This window comes from Gadus morhua, chromosome 14 (assembly GCF_902167405.1).
Source record: "Gadus morhua chromosome 14, gadMor3.0, whole genome shotgun sequence".
Lineage (NCBI taxonomy): Eukaryota > Metazoa > Chordata > Actinopteri > Gadiformes > Gadidae > Gadus > Gadus morhua.
This window is the reverse complement of record NC_044061.1, coordinates 847,572-865,698: the sequence shown is the minus strand read 5'-3', so window position 1 is coordinate 865,698 and position 18,127 is coordinate 847,572. Positions and strand designations below refer to the sequence as shown.

Below are 18,127 nucleotides of genomic sequence, written 5' to 3'. Positions count from 1 at the left end.
AGAACAGGGCTCTGGGTCCTCCAGTGGGCCGATGACTCGGCCCTGAGACGTGTCAAACCGCAGTAGAACAGGGCTCTGGGTCCTCCAGGGGGCCGATGACTCGGCCCTGAGACGTGTCAAATCGCAGTAGAACAGGGCTCTGGGTCCTCCAGGGGGCCGATGACCCGGCCCTGAGGGACGCTCTGGTCCTGATTAGCTGACTGTAAACTAGATGTAGTCTTTGTTGGTGGGATTCAAACAGAAGCCATCTGCTCCTGTTGTGGAGACACTGCCCCCACTATTGATCGCATTCCCCCGCACAGCCGCGTGCTACCACTGACCGTATTATATCTGTAGAGATGGTTGTGTGCGATGTCTGTCGGTGTGTGTGTCTTTCTGTGTGTGTGTATATTTCGTGCAAATAGTTATGGTTTGCAATAGGAAATCAAATGCATTTTAAGGTTAGAATATTTTGAAACATTTCATTTGAATTCATGAGTGCAGGGGAACATCAAACCACCCCTTGAGATCCATTGAGCTCAGGACAGCGATGTGTGGAACCCAGAGACACACATCCTGCTGCCAGGGCTTCGTAGCAGGACGTTCCCCCACAGCTGGGGGGGGGCGGAAGGCTTCAGAGGAGAGAGGCAGGTGAGGGACGTCCAGGGAGCACTGACCCATAAAGGCTCTTTTCAGGCGCTCTGCAGGCTCCAGTCAGGCTCTCTTCAGGTGTAAATGACGGCACACTCTCCTTTGTTGCCTTTGTCTCTTCTCTCAAGCCCCCGTTCCAGATGGTGTCTTCAACAATCCAACAGTGGTTGAACCCTGAACCTATCTACATGTTCATCATTTCTCTCAAAAGGTTTTATATCATGCTGGATCGTGTTAATCCCTCAAACATGCAAACATTTTATATTTATTTATCGTTCAATCCCTTATTTGTTTTGATTGTCTGAGGACTAGACTCGTATTCTTTCTGGTGATCTCTGATTGGTTGCGTTTGAGTAAACTTCCCTGAGCAGTTGTGCATTAGGCTAGAAGATCTGGGTCGTGGTGAACTGTCAACATTTGTTTATATTCAGGGTAATCATAGCCTACATAGATCTTTTTTTAGGCTATGAACAGCAACATGAATTAATATTTTAAAACAATATTATTATTATTATTTAAAGATATATGATATAATGTGTTGTGTAATACGATCTGCATAAGACATACTGTTGGGAATGTTTCGGCATGTGAGGTTACGGTTCAACATGTTAAACCAAGACAAGGAGTCCAGTAATTATGTTGACATTTAGATAGGTTTAATTTTTCCAGACATTGTGAAAAAACAAATTAAAAAACCTTGTCAGAAGAGATGAGAATAATAAACATGAATAAAACAGTTTAAATAATAGAATAACATAAATAAATGAATAAATAAAACATTGATGCGTAAAATTGAAGCCATAAAGCTAAATTAAATAAATCATAGATATTAGTTGGAATGAAGTAAACAAAATAAAATGTCCAAATTAGTTTGTAGCATCGGTGTCCGTGCGCGGAGGAACCACACTACTGGAGAAAGTCTTTAGCAGCAGAGCCTCCGATCAGCGCAGTCCTTTCCAAAGAGCTTCGCTGGGGAAACTTAGAGGACTCTTCAGGGGCCTGGAGTCTGAAGATCTCCTCCTCTTCACGAAGAAATCTGGAAGGAAAAAGAAATATACAATGAGTACTCGTTCTTGTTTTCCATACACTTTAGTAAATAACAGCTGTAAATGTGTTAATGTACATGTACACTGAGAGATGGAGGCCGGGGTGTACCTGTGATGCGGGCGTTGTCCGGGGACGCTTTGGTCCTCTTCCGTCGGACGGGGGTTCCTTCACTCGGGAACCTCAGCGTGTTGGAGACGCTGGAGATGTTCTCCCGGTTCGTCTCGGCGAGACTCGCTTTGCTCTCTTCATCGTCGAGACGATTTGGTCGGACGTGGATCTCCTCCGTGACTTCATCCTCTCCCGCTTCAGACCCCCGGTAGAACGAGGCGGTCCGGTCCCAGGGCACTGTCTCCCAGCGGTACTCTCCGTCTAGAGGCTCTTCTGTGTCGAAGCTGAAGTTCCATCGCCGCTGGTCCCGCTCGGCCATCTCCTCCAGCTGCCGGTTCAGGTCCCGGCTCAGCTGCTCGTGGTCCACCGCTCCAAACAGGTTCCTACAGAGAGGAGCGGTGGCGGTCCTCTTCTCCCGGGTCATGAGGTTCTCCCCGGTCTGCTCGTGGTCCACCGCTCCGAACAGGTTCCTACAGAGAGGAGCATTGGAGAGCCTCCTCTCGAGGGTCATGGTGTTCTCCTCGGTCTGAGGAGCGATGGAGGGCCTTCTCTCCAGGGAACGAGTCATGATGTTCTCCTGGTCTGTGAGGTCTTCCTGATAGGAGGTTTGGAGATGAGGTCTTGTTCCTCAGGGGGCTTAATGCAGAGTAGACTCCTCTGTGAGGATCCTATTTAAGGGTCTCTTCCACGCTGCTGTGTTTGTGTACATCATGGAGCACTCTGATTGGCTGACCAAACCCGATCTGCTCCAATGAGGACCGGGTGGGATCCCGCTAAAATGACCTCGGCTTTGATCTCAAGAAAAGAAAGAAGAGAAAAAAATAGGAAGACAACAGAGAAGTCGCAGAAAGGTCTCTCTTTACTATAATTTATAGATTATAATATAATATATGGTATAGACATTTATGTTTAGACATTTATATATATATATATATATATATATATATATATATATATATATATATATATATATATATATATATATATATATATACTGTATATATATATATAATTTTACTCACAATTTCTTTCAAATGCTTTTTAAGTGCACATTTATGATTAATTCTTTCACGCCAATCGAGTTTCTATATTATTTATCTACACGTTCATCACGGGGGTCTTCAAGTTGAAACATGGGCTACATGGGCATAAACGCAAAAATCTGAAACCACCCTCCAGAGTGGATAACTTGAATAAAGTGGCGAAGTCACGCCCCGTCCGGTAGGGCTCATGGGACCTATGAGATCGAAAAATATGAATGGGTGTGGAGAGAAAATAATTATTTTCTGGTCCCAGTCTTTATAAGCCCTGGATTACACATATGTTGTTTGTGGATTTAAATGATCATTTTTCATGCAAAGAAAACTAATAATGTTCGTGAAGAAGTTTGATAATTTTAGGTTTTATGTGAGGCCGCTTTGTGAACTACAGCTCTTCGCTGCTCTCGACGCATATGATATACGTCACCACACCCGCACTTGGAACTCGGCACAGAGATGACGATCTCTCTGCTCCACTTCACCACTTTTTTTCAAGGCGAGGATAAAAGCATAGAAAGAGGTGAAAACCACTATAAGTCGGGGCATGTGGAGAGTTTTAGATATGTGCCATCTCTATGTGCCATCTCTGTGCCGAGTTCCATGTGCGGGTGTGGTGACGTATATCATATGCATCGAGAGCAGCGAAGAGCTGTAGTTCACAAAGCGGCCTCACATAAAACCTAAAATTATCAAACTTCTTCACGAAAATGTTTAGTTTTCTTTGCATGAAAAATTATCATTTAAATCCACAAACATCATATGTGTAATCCAGGGCATATAAAGACTGGGACCAGAAAATAATTATTTTCTCTCCATTGACACCCGTTCATATTTTTCGATCTCATAGGTCCCATGAGCTCTACCGGAAGGGGCGTGACTTCGCCACTCCATTCAAGTTATCCACTCTGGAGGGTGGTTTCAGATTTTTGCGTTTATGCCCATGTAGCCCATCATGTTTCAACTTGAAGAACCCTGTGATGAACGTGTAGATAAATAATATAGGAACTCGATTGGCGTGAAAGAATTAATCATAAATGTGCACTTAAAAAGTATTTGAAAGAAATTGTGAGTAAAATTACTTCCGCGTCTCAAAAAACGCTCTGACCGGACGTGACCGGAAGTGACGCATCGTCAGGTAAACACATCATCTCTTCGTAATGGAGTCAGACAGTGAAGAGATTGTCAGCTCTTACGATGGGCCATTGCCATACAATTATGAGCCTCCTAGGCGAGAGAGGGGTCAGGCAGAGGTAAGGGGAAGGGTCAATGGACAGAGAGATAGAGTTGTGGTGTGAGGAGAATCGGTGGAGAATTGGGCAGGTGTCTTGGTGAGTGTCCATGGGCTATAGCTAATGGTGGCTAACGTTGTCTTCATGTTTATCACACTGCAGTATTTGTAATATATTTAGCAATATTGCTGTTGAGCATTTTTTAAGCATTCATGTAGATTGTCACCAGCAACATTTGTCTTGTTTTAGATCCCAGATGTTAAATGAATGCTGTAGTAGGGTAGGCTATAGCTTTAGCTATAGCTGTAAATTAGATAGCATACAGTACTGCGGAGGTCGTGTCTGAAAGCAGTTGGTGTTCCGATTAGGACGGGAATATGCTGTTCATGTAAATATCGTCATTGTTACAAGGATATTTTATTGTCACATGCAGAGATACTGGGTGTAAGGCATGCCGAGAAATTGCATCTAATTGACAGCCTATACTGTGCATAAATGGAGGATGGTGTGTCTCACTTACCTAAGCTTTAGGAAATAAGTAGTCTACATGTCATTTCTTACAAGGCCTTCCACCAACTATTAGAGCTACAAGAAGGGAAGGAGAGTGAGTTTGTCTTACCACATTTTATTTAACATGTGCTTGTGTGGTAGATGTGAGGCTATGCCGTGAGCAGTGTAGTTTGAGCAGTAGGGAGATCGACGCCTATTGGTCCCTTGCCCATAACCTAGATCCCCCAGAAGATATTGCCTGCCTCACAGATAGCTTGCAATAACTTCAGACAGGAGCTTGGCCCTCTCCAAGCCAGCAGACCAGAGTAGGTTTTGAGCAAAAAATAATTTAACTAATTTAAAGAACCAGCTTTTCTACACCAAAACAGTAAATCCTGTTAAGCAGGTTTTTGTAAACGGAGGTTTCCATTTACTTCCTATAAAAACAACGTTGGTGTTGTGTACTACAGTAGAATATCAGCCAACAAGACAAGCAATATTTACCATTGAAATTGTTTACTATGAAAATATGGTAGGATCAAAATGAAATTATGTCCGCATCTCCACCAGACAGTTCCGATACACAACATACAGGCAGGTTGTCCACTGGGCGTACGGAGTTCTAGGCAGGGACATCAGGAAAGCCATACCTTCATGTGTTGCAGCAATAAGTAGCAGTTTGCAGGAGAAGGACAAGCATATAAAGGTTTCCAGTGGCCCCGTTTTGAAGACGATGAATAAATTCAATAGTGAAACAAACGGTACTTGTAAAATGTATTAGATTAGATTTATTTGTCATTGCACAGGAAATTAGGTGCCATTGTGCATTCTTATTTTTTATTAGGGTTAGCCTATTTTTTAGGATAATAAACTAACTAAAGAGTACCGATACGTGTTTTCTCACAATTTTTCACGTATGTTTTATTACATGTTAAAACGCAAGTGTCGTGCGAGAGATGGAGGCTGAGTGCCTCATCCTGTGAGGGGGGGCGGGGCAGCACAAGACAAGACAGCACTGCTTCCTTGTAGGCCCTGTGGTGATCTAGAGTATTCCTCTACCAGAGAGACCATCAGATTTGTTGCGTATCCTTGAGGAGAGAAATGTTAAGAACACATTTAGTAACATGGTTGACTTGCATAAAAAAAGATAGATTCACAAAAGATATTGTGAAACTACTAACCGTAAGATGGTTTCTCCTTGATAGGGCGGACTACCCAGCCACCTTTCCGAAACCGCGGGTAGCAAATGGCGTAGCATACCTCACCCTCACTGGTTCGAGCTACATCTCTGCCATTACTGTTGAAATGTAGAGCCGCCAAGAGAAGTCTGTAGGAGACAAGTAAATAGAAAATTTGGTCTCCAAAGTTAACCCAACGCAGTCTCTAATGCAATAGAAATACAATACATGAGATTAATGTTTTCAGCTCAAATGGGTCTAAGACAATGACTCAACTTTTGCGCACAATATGTAATGATGTTATCAATAACATTTTAGTCTGCTATACAACACTACATTACTTTTTAGCCATATTCATTCCGTCACCATTTACCTGCTGTTAGTGATGCACAGAAGTACAAAAGTATAGCAATATCCTGAAATTAAAAAAATGTCACAATACCAAATTTTATTAGTATCAAATACTTTTAAGTGATAACACTACCTGCTGTACATCCCAAGAAAAGAGAAACCAGTGTGTTTGGGAGCAAAGTGCAGAATGAGGGAATGGTAGGCCTCCGGGGAGAATGTCTGATGCTGAGGTGACAATTGTCGAACATCTTTCACCAGTGCTTTCCTGGCAGCTACTCTCCAGTTTAGTGGCTGCTGGTGATCCTGCATGAAACATATTCTGTCATATAGTCGGTCGCATCTCATAACACAAGTAATTATTAGTACACATACTTTGTTCAGGACTGGCCAGTGGAGTCGATCTTCTTATCTCAAACCTTCCGGTTTGAGTCCCCACATCAACCATCTGAGGCTTTACCTGAACAGCTTAGATGAAAGAGATTCATGTTAATAGTTATTCACCATTACACATTCATTGGTAACAACACATGCAGTATCTAATGCAACCCAGTACACTATCTTTTTCTAACATTATGAAGTTCATAATTTTCAATGTTTGCTGTCTGAAAAGTGTAAATTGCAAAATAGTAACCATGGAGAAATTAAAAATATTTATGTCATCCTTATTTGTGATTGTATATGCCATGTATGGTGAATGCATTATTTAGAAGAAAGCACAAACGCACACAGCTGATATTTTCGAATTCCTCGCATGTGCCCTGTGGATACCAACATTCATAAGAAAACCAGGGCAACTCCGATGTAATATTGTAAAGCATTACTTGGATGCGTTTTCAAAAAGATCATGTTATTGGCACAATAAATAAGTGTCAAGGAGGCTCATGTGCAGCCTAGCTTAGAATAGGTACACTTTCTTCCGTGGGTGTTGTAGAACATTTGTATTCCTGTGTATTTATTTTTAAATTGGCATTTTCATACAAGATTCTGTATGAATTCAGTTATTCAATTAACTTGAATGTTGCTCTTTGCCCCAAAAAGGCTGTCACGTTTAAACGAAAGGCACTTCCGATAAAATATGTTGCAGTTTTTACCCGCAAGCGTCCTCATGTCAACGGGAAGCGGAGGGGACTTGCTTCCCCCTGAAGGGGCTTATTTTCGATAATGAACTGCGACGTTCTATACATTATTTTGTTTATTACCGGCAACTTCCAAAACGAATTTTTACAATTAAATTAATTATTTGTTGCCAGCATTCGTAGTGTTCATCAGCAGAGAAATAGTCCGCCAAAGATGTTGACGTCGCTTAGCAACCGAGTACACTGGGGTTTAGGGTTAGAGACTGTTGGCGGAGTGATACGAAAGTCGGCAAAATATCCACTTTCCCTGACAGCGGTCATAGGAACACAACACTTGGCAACTGTGAATTATCAAATATAATTCACCGCCGGAAGTTGTGAAAAAATAAAAGTGAACAGAGCGTTCCACGGTATTGAGAAGACCCGTGTAATAAACATTATTATCCAACGTAACCACGTTAGTTAAAATGTATTTGTTTTGTGAGGAAATCCACACTGTGTTTCGTTTGAATTAATTTAATGCGTTTAAATTCTCGTTCTCCTCCTTCAGATTTACATCTCTAAGATAGTTCCGTCGTGTGGTTGTTTTCGCAATGGCGGAGTAATACGGTCCTGAGGCAAGTCTCGCGTGTGGTTGTTTTCGCAATGGCGGAGTAATATTACCGTTGTGAGGCAAATCTCCTGTGTATCAATTATAATATCAAAATGTGTAACCATAATCAATATCAACATGCATTATCATTAAAGTAAAGAACCAATGACATAAAAAGGGAAAATGGATAATCCAAAATTTTAATTGAGAACCATCCTTAAAGGCACTTGCTTTACGTTGATTGCAGCTTTATAGCTTGAGAAGGTTAAGGTTGAAAGGTTGCTAGTTCGATCCCCAGCTCCTCCTAGCTGAGTGTTGATGTGTCCCTGAGCGAGGCACTTAACCCTAACTGCTCCTGACAAGCTGGCGCCTTGCATGGTTGACTCTGCCGTCGGTGTGTCAATGTGTGTATTAACCGATGTAAGTCGCTTTGGATAAAAGCGTCTGCTGAATGCCCTAATTGTAATTGTGTAGCTGATTTACTATATCTGGATATATGCCAAAGTAGCTTTTATATACAAGTATACAACTCTGGCCATGAGTGTGGCCTTTTGTTGAGACATGCAAAGAAAACCTTTCAACATCAGAACCAACTGCCGAACTTGTCGAAAGGATGATTGGGTCAATATAATCTCTTTGTGGCCGACATGCAAATGATTAGGCCCTGGCCGTGGTCTGTGATTGGTTGAGGAGGACCGGGCGTGGTTCACCTGTACACCTAACCCTATCCCGGATGGTCAGAGAGTGCCCATTGGATTCCCTGAGGCCGGCCTGTGAACAGCATGCAGGGGACTAAAGACACTCCCATGGTGAGTAAACACGTTCCTATGGTTCCTTTGCTCCTAGGACCCAGACGGCGGCCTGGGTGCCAGGGGAGGTTGAGCTGAGCGTCTGCTTCCTGCCCGCCCAGCGCTGGCTGCTTCATCCACAGCCGGCAGGGTCTACAGGGCCGCTGGAGCCACGGCCGTACTTCCTCCAAAGCTGCTCAGTGATGTATTAGTGTAGTTTATTTTTTGGGGTACATGTCTTTGTTGGGTACATGTCTTTAATGAGCTGGTAGGGTCGTGACGACTTGCAGAGCGGCAACCGGCGCGCGTCCAGGATGACTGCGGCGACACCAGAGTACCCGCACCGTCGTTCTCCATGCAGTGGGTTGTGTGGGATGTATCGCCACAGCATTAACGTTCCTATGGGCCATCTTTGTAGACTGTGTATTGTAGACAAAAGATGATACGCATTTTATCCCTTGTCAGTAATTGTGATGTTGGCCATTGATGAATCTTGGCAGTTTTGAACTTTTAATTGTGTTAGTATAAGACCCACACGCACATCTCTGTGTCCCGAGACTCTCAGACAGCAGGCTCTGTCTAGGCCTCTGGAGGATTGTGTTCTGTCAGACCAAAGGGTGCATAGACGGAGAGAGACAGATGAAGCTAGAGAAAACCTCCCTATAAGACGGGGCGTGTGTATGGACACACACACACACACAGTCTTACACACACACACACACACACACACACACACACAGTCTCACACACACACACACACACACACATGCCCACGACACACGCATATGCATAGGCATGCCCACGCAGACACGCACGTACACACACATTTACAGGCTGTCAAGGGAAGGTGTGCAGGAGGGGAGCTGGTTCTTTCTCGTTGCGTGGGGATGCAAATGTCCTCCTTTGCATGGGCAGTAGTCCTCGTCTATCTAAACATGCGGCGCTAGTCAAATCAGATCCCCAGAAGACGATTAATGCCTGCACAAGTGTCCCCAAGAATCTGCAAACAATGTGGTAGGTATCATTGGCTCATTATGGCCCATGATCCCCATCATTTATGGAAATGAATGAATGTTTTTGGCGTACATTACAACACTCACTATAAGGGGTAACTGCACGTTTGATGTAGTATCATTGGATTTTCAATCGTTTTTAGAGTCTGTATGGAAATGAGTTCAAAAACAGGCCATGAGTTAATTCAGGCCATTTATAAAAAACTACTTAACAACAACAACCTAAATGGGAAAACAGCAAGTACCTGCTGACTTAGTCAGGGATGTTATCTTTTTGGTGCTACATTGTGCGAGTGCTGTTGGTGTTTAACACTTGTCACCCTGGTGTATCTCTGTGTTCTTTCTGTGCACTATGGAGAGAAGGTAAACACAAGAGAGGACTGGTTGTGCAAATGAAAGGCAGGAAGTCAATTTGCATGTCAAGTGCAAATGAAAGAGCTCCCTGCTTTGCATCGAGCCAAGGCGCTCCCCCCGGCCCCCAGAGGACCCCCAGAGGACCCCCCCGGCCCCCAGCGCCCCCCCCCCGGCCCCCTGAGGACCCCCCCGGCCCCCAGCGCCCCCCCCCCGGCCCCCAGCGCCCCCCCCCAAGCGCCCCCCCCAACCCGGCCCCCCCGGCATCCCCAGGCACCCCAGCCCTCCACTCAGGGGCCGGAGCGCGCGCAGGAATCCCATTCTGATTCACAGGAACCGTAGATGATGATGTGTCTGGTTGTCTTCATGTTTATCTTTCCTAGAAGACGTTTCCTTCACAGAGCCGATGTCTGCGATGTGGTGACTACCTGGAGTGGTCCGAGGAGCACAGGTATGAGCTGGCTCTCAGTTTGCGTGCAAGCGAGTGTGTGATTGTTATTATATGTTTGCTGTGTGTGTGTGTCTGTGTGTGTGTGTGTGTGTGAGCTTGAGTGTGTGCGTGTGTGTGTGTGTGTGTGTTTGCGTGAGTGTTTGTGTATGCGTTTGGATGTGTGTGTGTATTTGCGTGTACGTCTTGGTGTGTGCCCGTGTGTGCGAGTGCATGTGGGTGTGAGAGTGCGTGTGTGTGTGTGTGTGTGTGTGCGACAGCGTTGTGTGTCCATGCATGTGCCCGCGGTGCTGCTGTGTGTGACTGCAGACCGGAGGTGCGTCGGCAGGTCATCAGAGACGTCCGTCCCCACCCGCCACCGTCCCGCAGCTCATCCTCTGTTGTCATGGTTTCAGCGGCCTGCTGGGCTGCGAGAGCTGTGACCCGCCGGGAGACCCTGGCCCCCGGCGGTCCAGCAGCCTGACGGGGAGAGAGGACATGGAGAGGAGCCAGTGGGCCGCCGGCCGGGTGGGGGACGTGGAGTTCACCGGCCCCACGCGCACAAAGGCTAAGGTGAGACCTTCACCTGTTCACCCCCACTCCCACTCCCACTCCGGCCAAGAGAACGCATCAAAACCTCCTGGTACGGAAGACCCTCAGGCACCCTCAGGCACTTCTCTAGTGTGTGAGGGTCTTCTCTAGGGCCTGAGGGTCTTCTCTAGGGCCTGAGGGTCTTCTCTAGGGCCTGAGGGTCTTCTCTAGTGTGTGAGGGTCTTCTCTAGTGTGTGAGGGTCTTCTCTAGGGCCTGAGGGTCTTCTCTAGGGCCTGAGGGTCTTCTCTATTGTGTGAGGGTCTTCTCTAGGGCCTGAGGGTCTTCTCTAGGGCCTGAGGGTCTTCTCTATTGCCTGAGGGTCTTCTCTAGGGTCTTCTCTAGGCCCTGAGGGTCTTCTCTAGGGCCTGAGGGTCTTATCTGGTGCCTGAGGGTCTTCTCTGGTGCCTGAGGGTCTTCTCTGGTGCCTGAGGGTCTTCTCTAGTGCCTGAGGGTCTTCTCTAGTGCGTGAGGGTCTTCCCTAGTGCCTGAGGGTCTTCTCTGGTGCCTGAGGGTCTTCTCTGGTGCCTGAGGGTCTTCTCTAGGGCCTGAGGGTCTTCTCTAGTGCCTGAGGGTCTTCTCTAGGGCCTGAGGGACTTCTCTAGGCCCTGAGGGTCTTCTCTAGGGCCTGAGGGTCTTCTCTAGGCCCTGAGGGTCTTCTCTAGGGCCTGAGAGTCTTCTCTGGTGCCTGAGGGTCTTCTCTGGTGCCTGAGGGTCTTCTCTAGGGCCTGAGGGTCTTCTCTAGGGCCTGAGGGTCTTCTCTAGGCCCTGAGGGTCTTCTCTAGGGCCTGAGGGTCTTCTCTGGTGCCTGAGGGTCTTCTCTAGGGCCTGAGGGACTTCTCTAGTGCCTGAGGGTCTTCTCTAGTGTGTGAGGGTCTTCTCTAGGCCCTGAGGGTCTTCTCTAGTGCCTGAGGGTCTTCTCTGGTGCCTGAGGGTCTTCTCTAGGGCCTGAGGGTCTTCTCTAGGGCCTGAGGGTCTTCTGTGTTCCCGCTCTAGTTCGTGAGGGTGCAGAGCAGCACAGACCCCGTGCTGATCTACCGTATGCTGACGGAGCAGTGGGGCCTGGCTCCTCCCCACCTGGTGGTGGCGCTGGTGGGCGGCGACGAGCTGGCCCAGATGAAGCCCTGGCTGAGGAACACCGTGAGGAAGGGGCTGGTGAAGGCGGCGCAGAGCACCGGTACGGACCTCCTCTCTCCTCCCCCCTCCCTCCTCCCCCCTCCCCCCTCCCCCCTCCCCCCTCCCCCCTCCCTCCTCTCTCCTCCTCCCTCCTCTCTCCTCCCTCCTCTCTCCTCCTCCCTCCCTCCTCCTCTCTCCTCCCTCCTCCCTCCTCCTTCCCTCCCCTCTCCTCCTCCCTCCTCCCTCTCTCCTCCCTCCCCCCTCCCTCCCTCCCTCCTCCCTCCCTCCTCTCTCCTCTCTCCTCCCTCCTCCCTCCTCCTTCCCTCCTCTCTCCTCCTCCCTCTCTCCTCCCTCCTCCCTCTCTCCTCTCTCCTCCCTCCTCCCTCCCCCCTCCCTCCCCCTCCTCCCTCCCTCCTCCAGTCCTCTCTCCCCAGGGTCCATCCTAACCCATCCTACAGGCCTGTAACCCGTCCTCCCCCCCCCCCCCCAGGGGCCTGGTTCCTCACCAACGGCCTCCGCTTCGGGATCACCAAGCACCTGGGCCAGGCGGTGCGTGACCACTCCCTGGCCTCCACCTCCTCCAAGGTCCGCGTGGTCGCCATCGGCATCGCCCCCTGGAGCATGATCCACAACAGGGAGGCTCTGCTTAGCGCCAAGGTACCAGGAGGGAGGGGGGGGGGGAGGGGGGAGAGGGAGAGGAGAGGAGAGGGGAGGAGAGGGGAGAGAGAGGAGGACCTCAGAGCCTGGTGTGTGTTGTGCGTCCAGTGACCCTCTGGTGTGTGTTGTGCGTCCAGTGACGCTCTGGTGTGTGTTGTGCGTCCAGTGACGCTCTGGTGTGTGTTGTGCGTCCAGTGACGCTCTGGTGTGTGTTGTGCGTCCAGTGACGCTCTGGTGTGTGTTGTGCGTCCAGTGACGCTCTGGTGTGTGTTGTGCGTCCATTGATGCTCTGCTCTCGGTTGTGCGTCCAGTGACGTTCTGGTGTGTGTTGTGCGTCCAGTGACGCTCTGGTGTGTGTTGTGCGTCCAGTGACGCTCTGGTGTGTGTTGTGCGTCCAGTGACGTTCTGGTGTGTGTTGTGCGTCCATTGATGCTCTGCTCTCGGTTGTGCGTCCAGTGACCCTCTACTGTGTGTTGTGCGTCCAGTGACCCTCTGGTGTGTGTTGTGCGTCCAGTGACGCTCTGCTCTCGGTTGTGCGTCCATTGATGCTCTGCTCTCGGTTGTGCGACCAGCCCGACAACCCGGCGGTGTATAAGTCCCAGGACCTGCCCCACGGCTCGGTCTACGCCCTGGACAGCAACCACTCCCACCTGGTGCTGGTGGAGGAGGACCCCCAGCGCCCCGGGGCCACCAGCGACATGAGGGTCAAGCTGCTCAAACACATCTCCCTCCAGCGCACGGGCCACGGGGGTGAGGCTCCGTGTGTGTCTGGGTGTCTGTGTGTCTGTGTGTGTGTGTGTGTGTGTGTGTGTGTGTGTGTGTGTGTGTGTGTGTGTGTGTGTGTGTGTGTGTGTGTGTGTGTGTGTGTCTGTCTGTGTTTACACGTCGATCTATCTATTATGTATTTATATTTACATATGCGTATATCTATCTGTATCTATATGTATGTATATCTATATGTCTGTGTATCTATTTGTCTATTGATGTTTATCTATATGAGTATATGTACATTATTTATGTATCTCTATGTCCATACGTCTTCCTATATCTATATATATATATATATACCTATATCTATGTCTTTATCTATACCTATGTCTATGTCTATCTATATCTATACCTATATCTATATATATGTCTATATCTATAGCTATATCTATACCTATATCTATGTCTTTATCTATACCTGTGTCTATACCTATATCTATGTCTATAACTTGACCTATGTCTGTATCTATACCTATGTCTGTATCTATAACTTTACCTATGTCTGTATCTATACCTATGTCTATAACTTTACCTATGTCTGTATCTATACCTATATCTATGTCTATAACTTTACCTATGTCTGTATCTATACCTATATCTATGTCTATAACTTTACCTATGTCTGTATCTATACCTATACCTATGTCTATAACTTTACCTCTGTCTGTATCTATACCTATGTCTATAACTTTACCTATGTCTGTATCTATACCTATATCTATGTCTATAACTTTACCTATGTCTGTATCTATACCTATACCTATGTCTATAACTTTACCTATGTCTGTATCTATACCTATGTCTATAACTTTACCTATGTCTGTATCTATACCTATGTCTATAACTTTACCTATGTCTGTATCTATACCTATACCTATGTCTATAACTTTACCTATGTCTGTATCTATACCTATACCTATGTCTATAACGTTACCTATGTCTGTATCTATACCTATACCTATGTCTATAACTTTACCTATGTCTGTATCTATACCTATGTCTATAACTTTACCTATGTCTGTATCTATACCTATACCTATGTCTATAACTTTACCTATGTCTGTATCTATACCTATGTCTATAACTTTACCTATGTCTGTATCTATACCTATATCTATGTCTATAACTTTACCTATGTCTGTATCTATACCTATACCTATGTCTATAACTTTACCTCTGTCTGTATCTATACCTATATCTATGTCTATAACTTTACCTCTGTCTGTATCTATACCTATACCTATGTCTATAACTTTACCTCTGTCTGTATCTATACCTATATCTATGTCTATAACTTTACCTCTGTCTGTATCTATACCTATATCTATGTCTATAACTTTACCTCTGTCTGTATCTATATCTATATCCGTCCCTCTGTAGTGCTGCCGTTCTGAATCACGTCCTTCTTATCTTCAGTCAACACCACCTCCATATCCATCACTTTATACAACCCTTCTACAAGCGCATTGTATTAATTAACAGTACCGAGGGATGACAGATTAGGATTGGTTTGTTTATTATACAGTTTATCCGGCTCCACCAACACCAAAAGTTCTGCCACTGGACTGGGCCTGTTGCCAAGCAACACGTAAACGTTTCCTCCACTTTGAGGTCCTCTCAGAACCTCAGGCCAGATGCTCCATCTCGTACACTCATCTGTCTGCTTCCGTTTACTGCGCAATCAGGGACAGAAGTATCTGTTGACAGTCGCTTTGGGGGCGTGTGTGTTTCAGACGGGTTAGCAGCTCACGCTCATTAATTAAGGCTAATTAACAGTCGTTTGAAACATGTGTAATGTGGTGTTACATGTTCAGTTGAGATCCCCAGTGCTGATCAACTTTAATTTGCCTCTCGTCGAATTAAAGAGTTAAACTGCTGGGTTGGAGGGTGGTGCATTAGGAAGGTGTTCAGATGGTGGTGGTGTTGCATTAGGAAGGTGTTCAGATGGTGGTGGTGGTGCATTAGGAAGGTGTTCAGATGGTGGTGAAGGGTGGTGCATTAGGAAGGTGTTCAGATGGTGGTGGTGGTGGTGGTGCATTAGGAAGGTGTTCAGATGGTGGTGGTGGTGGTGCATTAGGAAGGTGTTCAGATGGTGGTGGTGGTGGTGCATTAGGAAGGTGTTCAGATGGTGGTGGTGGTGCATTAGGAAGGTGTTCAGATGGTGGTGGTGCATTAGGAAGGTGTTCAGATGGTGGTGGTGGTGGTGGTGCATTAGGAAGGTGTTCAGATGGTGCTTCACTCTCTGGGGCGGGGGTTCATGTCTTCACTCTCTGAGGCGGGGGTTCATGTCTTCACTCTCTGAGGCGGGGGTTCATGTCTTCACTCTCTGAGGCGGGGATTCATGTCTTCACTCTCTGGGGCGGGGGTTCATGTCTTCACTCTCTGAGGCGGGGGTTCATGTCTTCACTCTCTGAGGCGGGGGTTCATGTCTTCACTCTCTGGGGCGGGGGTTCATGTCTTCACTCTCTGAGGCGGGGGTTCATGTCTTCACTCTCTGAGGCGGGGGTTCATGTCTTCACTCTCTGGGGCGGGGGTTCATGTCTTCACTCTCTGAGGCGGGGGTTCATGTCTTCACTCTCTGAGGCGGGGGTTCATGTCTTCACTCTCTGTCCCCTCAGGCGCCGGGAGCTTCGAGATCCCCGTCCTCTGCCTGCTGGTCCACGGCGAGCCACGCATCCTCACCGTACGGCCCCCCACCGTCTGTCTGTCTGTCTGTCTGTCTGTCTGTCTGTCTGTCTGTCTGTCTGTCTGTCTGTCTGTCTGTGTCTCTCTCTCTCTCTCTCTCTCTCTCTCTGTCCCTCTAATACCATTGTCACTGTGCCGTACATAATGAATATGATCTAAACGTGTCCCTCCCCGTCTCTCCGGTGTGTCTGTCTCTCCCCGGTGTGTCTGTCTCTCCCCGGTGTGTCTGTCTCTCCCCGGTGTGTCTGTCTCTCCCCCCGGTGTGTCTGTCTCTCTCCCCGGTGTGTCTGTCTCTCTCCCCGGTGTGTCTGTCTCTCCCCGGTGTGTCTGTCTCTCTCCCCGGTGTGTCTGTCTCTCTCCCCGGTGTGTCTGTCTCTCCCCGGTGTGTCTGTCTCTCTCCCCGTTGTGTCTGTCTCTCCTCGGTGTGTCTGTCTCTCCCCCCGGTGTGTCTGTCTCTCCCTGGTGTGTCTGTCTCTCTCCCCGGTGTGTCTGTCTCTCCCCCCGGTGTGTCTGTCTCTCCCTGGTGTGTCTGTCTCTCTCCCCGGTGTGTCTGTCTCTCCCCCCGGTGTGTCTGTCTCTCTCCCCGGTGTGTCTGTCTCTCCCCCCGGTGTGTCTGTCTCTCCCCCCGGTGTGTCTGTCTCTCTCCCCGGTGTGTCTGTCTCTCCCCCCGGTGTGTCTGTCTCTCTCCCCGGTGTGTCTGTCTCTCTCCCCGGTGTGTCTGTCTCTCTCCCCGGTGTGTCTGTCTCTCCCCGGTGTGTCTGTCTCTCTCCCCGGTGTGTCTGTCTCTCCCCGGTGTGTCTGTCTCTCCTCGTTGTGTCTGTCTCTCCCTGGTGTGTCTGTCTCTCCCCCCGGTGTGTCTGTCTCTCCCTGGTGTGTCTGTCTCTCTCCCCGGTGTGTCTGTCTCTCTCCCCGGTGTGTCTGTCTCTCCCCCCGGTGTGTCTGTCTCTCTCCCCGGTGTGTCTGTCTCTCCTCGTTGTGTCTGTCTCTCCCTGGTGTGTCTGTCTCTCTCCCCGGTGTGTCTGTCTCTCTCCCCGGTGTGTCTGTCTCTCCCCGGTGTGTCTGTCTCTCTCCCCGGTGTGTCTGTCTCTCCGGTGTGTCTGTCTCTCTCCCCGGTGTGTCTGTCTCTCCGGTGTGTCTGTCTCTCCCCCCGGTGTGTCTGTCTCTCTCCCCGGTGTGTCTGTCTCTCTCCCCGGTGTGTCTGTCTCTCCTCGTTGTGTCTGTCTCTCCCCGGTGTGTCTGTCTCTCCCCCCGGTGTGTCTGTCTCTCTCCCCGGTGTGTCTGTCTCTCTCCCCGGTGTGTCTGTCTCTCCCCGTTGTGTCTGTCTCTCTCCCCGGTGTGTCTGTCTCTCCGGTGTGTCTGTCTCTCTCCCGTCTCTCAGAGGATGATCACGGGCATCGGTAACTCCTCCCCCTGGCTGATCCTGGCGGGGTCGGGGGGCGTGGCCGACATCCTGGTCACCCTGCTCAGCAAGGGCTCATGGGACGCCGACAGCGTCCAGGAGCTGCTCTCCGACGCCTTCCCCGGGGCCCACCACGCCTCTGACCTCAGGAACTGGATCAAACTGGTAAGAGACCACCACGCCTCTGACCTCAGGAACTGGATCAAACTGGTAAGAGACCACCACGCCTCCGACCTCAGGAACTGGATCAAACTAGTTAGACACATGGAGAACTGGATCAAACTGGTAAGAGACGAGGACACAGGGCTCAGCAGGGACACGGTGGTTAGAATGAAACGACGAGGAATACTTTCGTCACGTTGGTGTATGTGAATTGATTAATTGTGTATTTTAAGGGTATGATGAAACAAATACAACGGCATATGTGTGTGAGCTTGTGTGTGTGTGTGTGTGATTGTGGGTGTTTGTGTGTGTGTGTGTGTGTGTGTCTGTGAGTGTGGGTGTTTGTGTGTGTATGTGTGTGTTATCGAGACAACATAATGACAGTATGGACACATGGTGAACATGAGCTGATAAACAGCCCGCTGACTGTGG

At 48.2% G+C, this 18,127-nt stretch overlaps 2 protein-coding genes and 1 long non-coding RNA gene across 5 annotated transcripts in view; 1 reads left to right on the top strand and 2 right to left on the bottom strand.

Annotated features, from left to right (window-relative positions):
• Positions 1-1,270: 1,270 nt before the first annotated feature.
• On the bottom strand, positions 1,271-2,527 carry cdkn1ca (cyclin dependent kinase inhibitor 1Ca). Its single transcript, XM_030377347.1, has 2 exons — positions 1,786-2,527; positions 1,271-1,666 (listed from the first exon to the last, which is right to left on the bottom strand). The coding sequence occupies exons 1-2, from the start codon at positions 2,351-2,353 to the stop codon at positions 1,572-1,574; spliced, it is 663 nt and encodes a 220-aa protein (XP_030233207.1). The 5' UTR covers positions 2,354-2,527; the 3' UTR covers positions 1,271-1,571.
• Positions 2,528-3,950: 1,423 nt separating this feature from the next.
• trpm5 (transient receptor potential cation channel, subfamily M, member 5) overlaps positions 3,951-18,127 on the top strand; it is a 36,551-nt gene continuing 22,374 nt past the window's right edge. Inside the window, exons 1-9 of one of the 3 annotated variants that reach the window (XM_030377329.1) lie at positions 3,951-4,153; positions 8,587-8,733; positions 10,276-10,343; positions 10,736-10,892; positions 11,905-12,085; positions 12,515-12,681; positions 13,254-13,431; positions 16,068-16,132; positions 17,513-17,698. In XM_030377329.1, the coding sequence (XP_030233189.1) occupies positions 10,818-10,892; positions 11,905-12,085; positions 12,515-12,681; positions 13,254-13,431; positions 16,068-16,132; positions 17,513-17,698 (852 nt within the window). In that variant the 5' untranslated portion in view covers positions 3,951-4,153; positions 8,587-8,733; positions 10,276-10,343; positions 10,736-10,817. Of the gene's footprint in view, positions 4,154-8,401; positions 8,550-8,586; positions 9,543-10,275; positions 10,344-10,735; positions 10,893-11,904; positions 12,086-12,514; positions 12,682-13,253; positions 13,432-16,067; positions 16,133-17,512; positions 17,699-18,127 lie in introns of all 3 variants that reach the window. The other 2 variants (XM_030377327.1, XM_030377326.1) reach the window with 2 other exon arrangements.
• Positions 5,359-6,369, bottom strand: LOC115558838 (uncharacterized). Its single transcript, XR_003979377.1, has 3 exons — positions 6,206-6,369; positions 5,725-5,870; positions 5,359-5,631 (listed from the first exon to the last, which is right to left on the bottom strand). It is a non-coding gene; the product is annotated as an uncharacterized LOC115558838 (long non-coding RNA).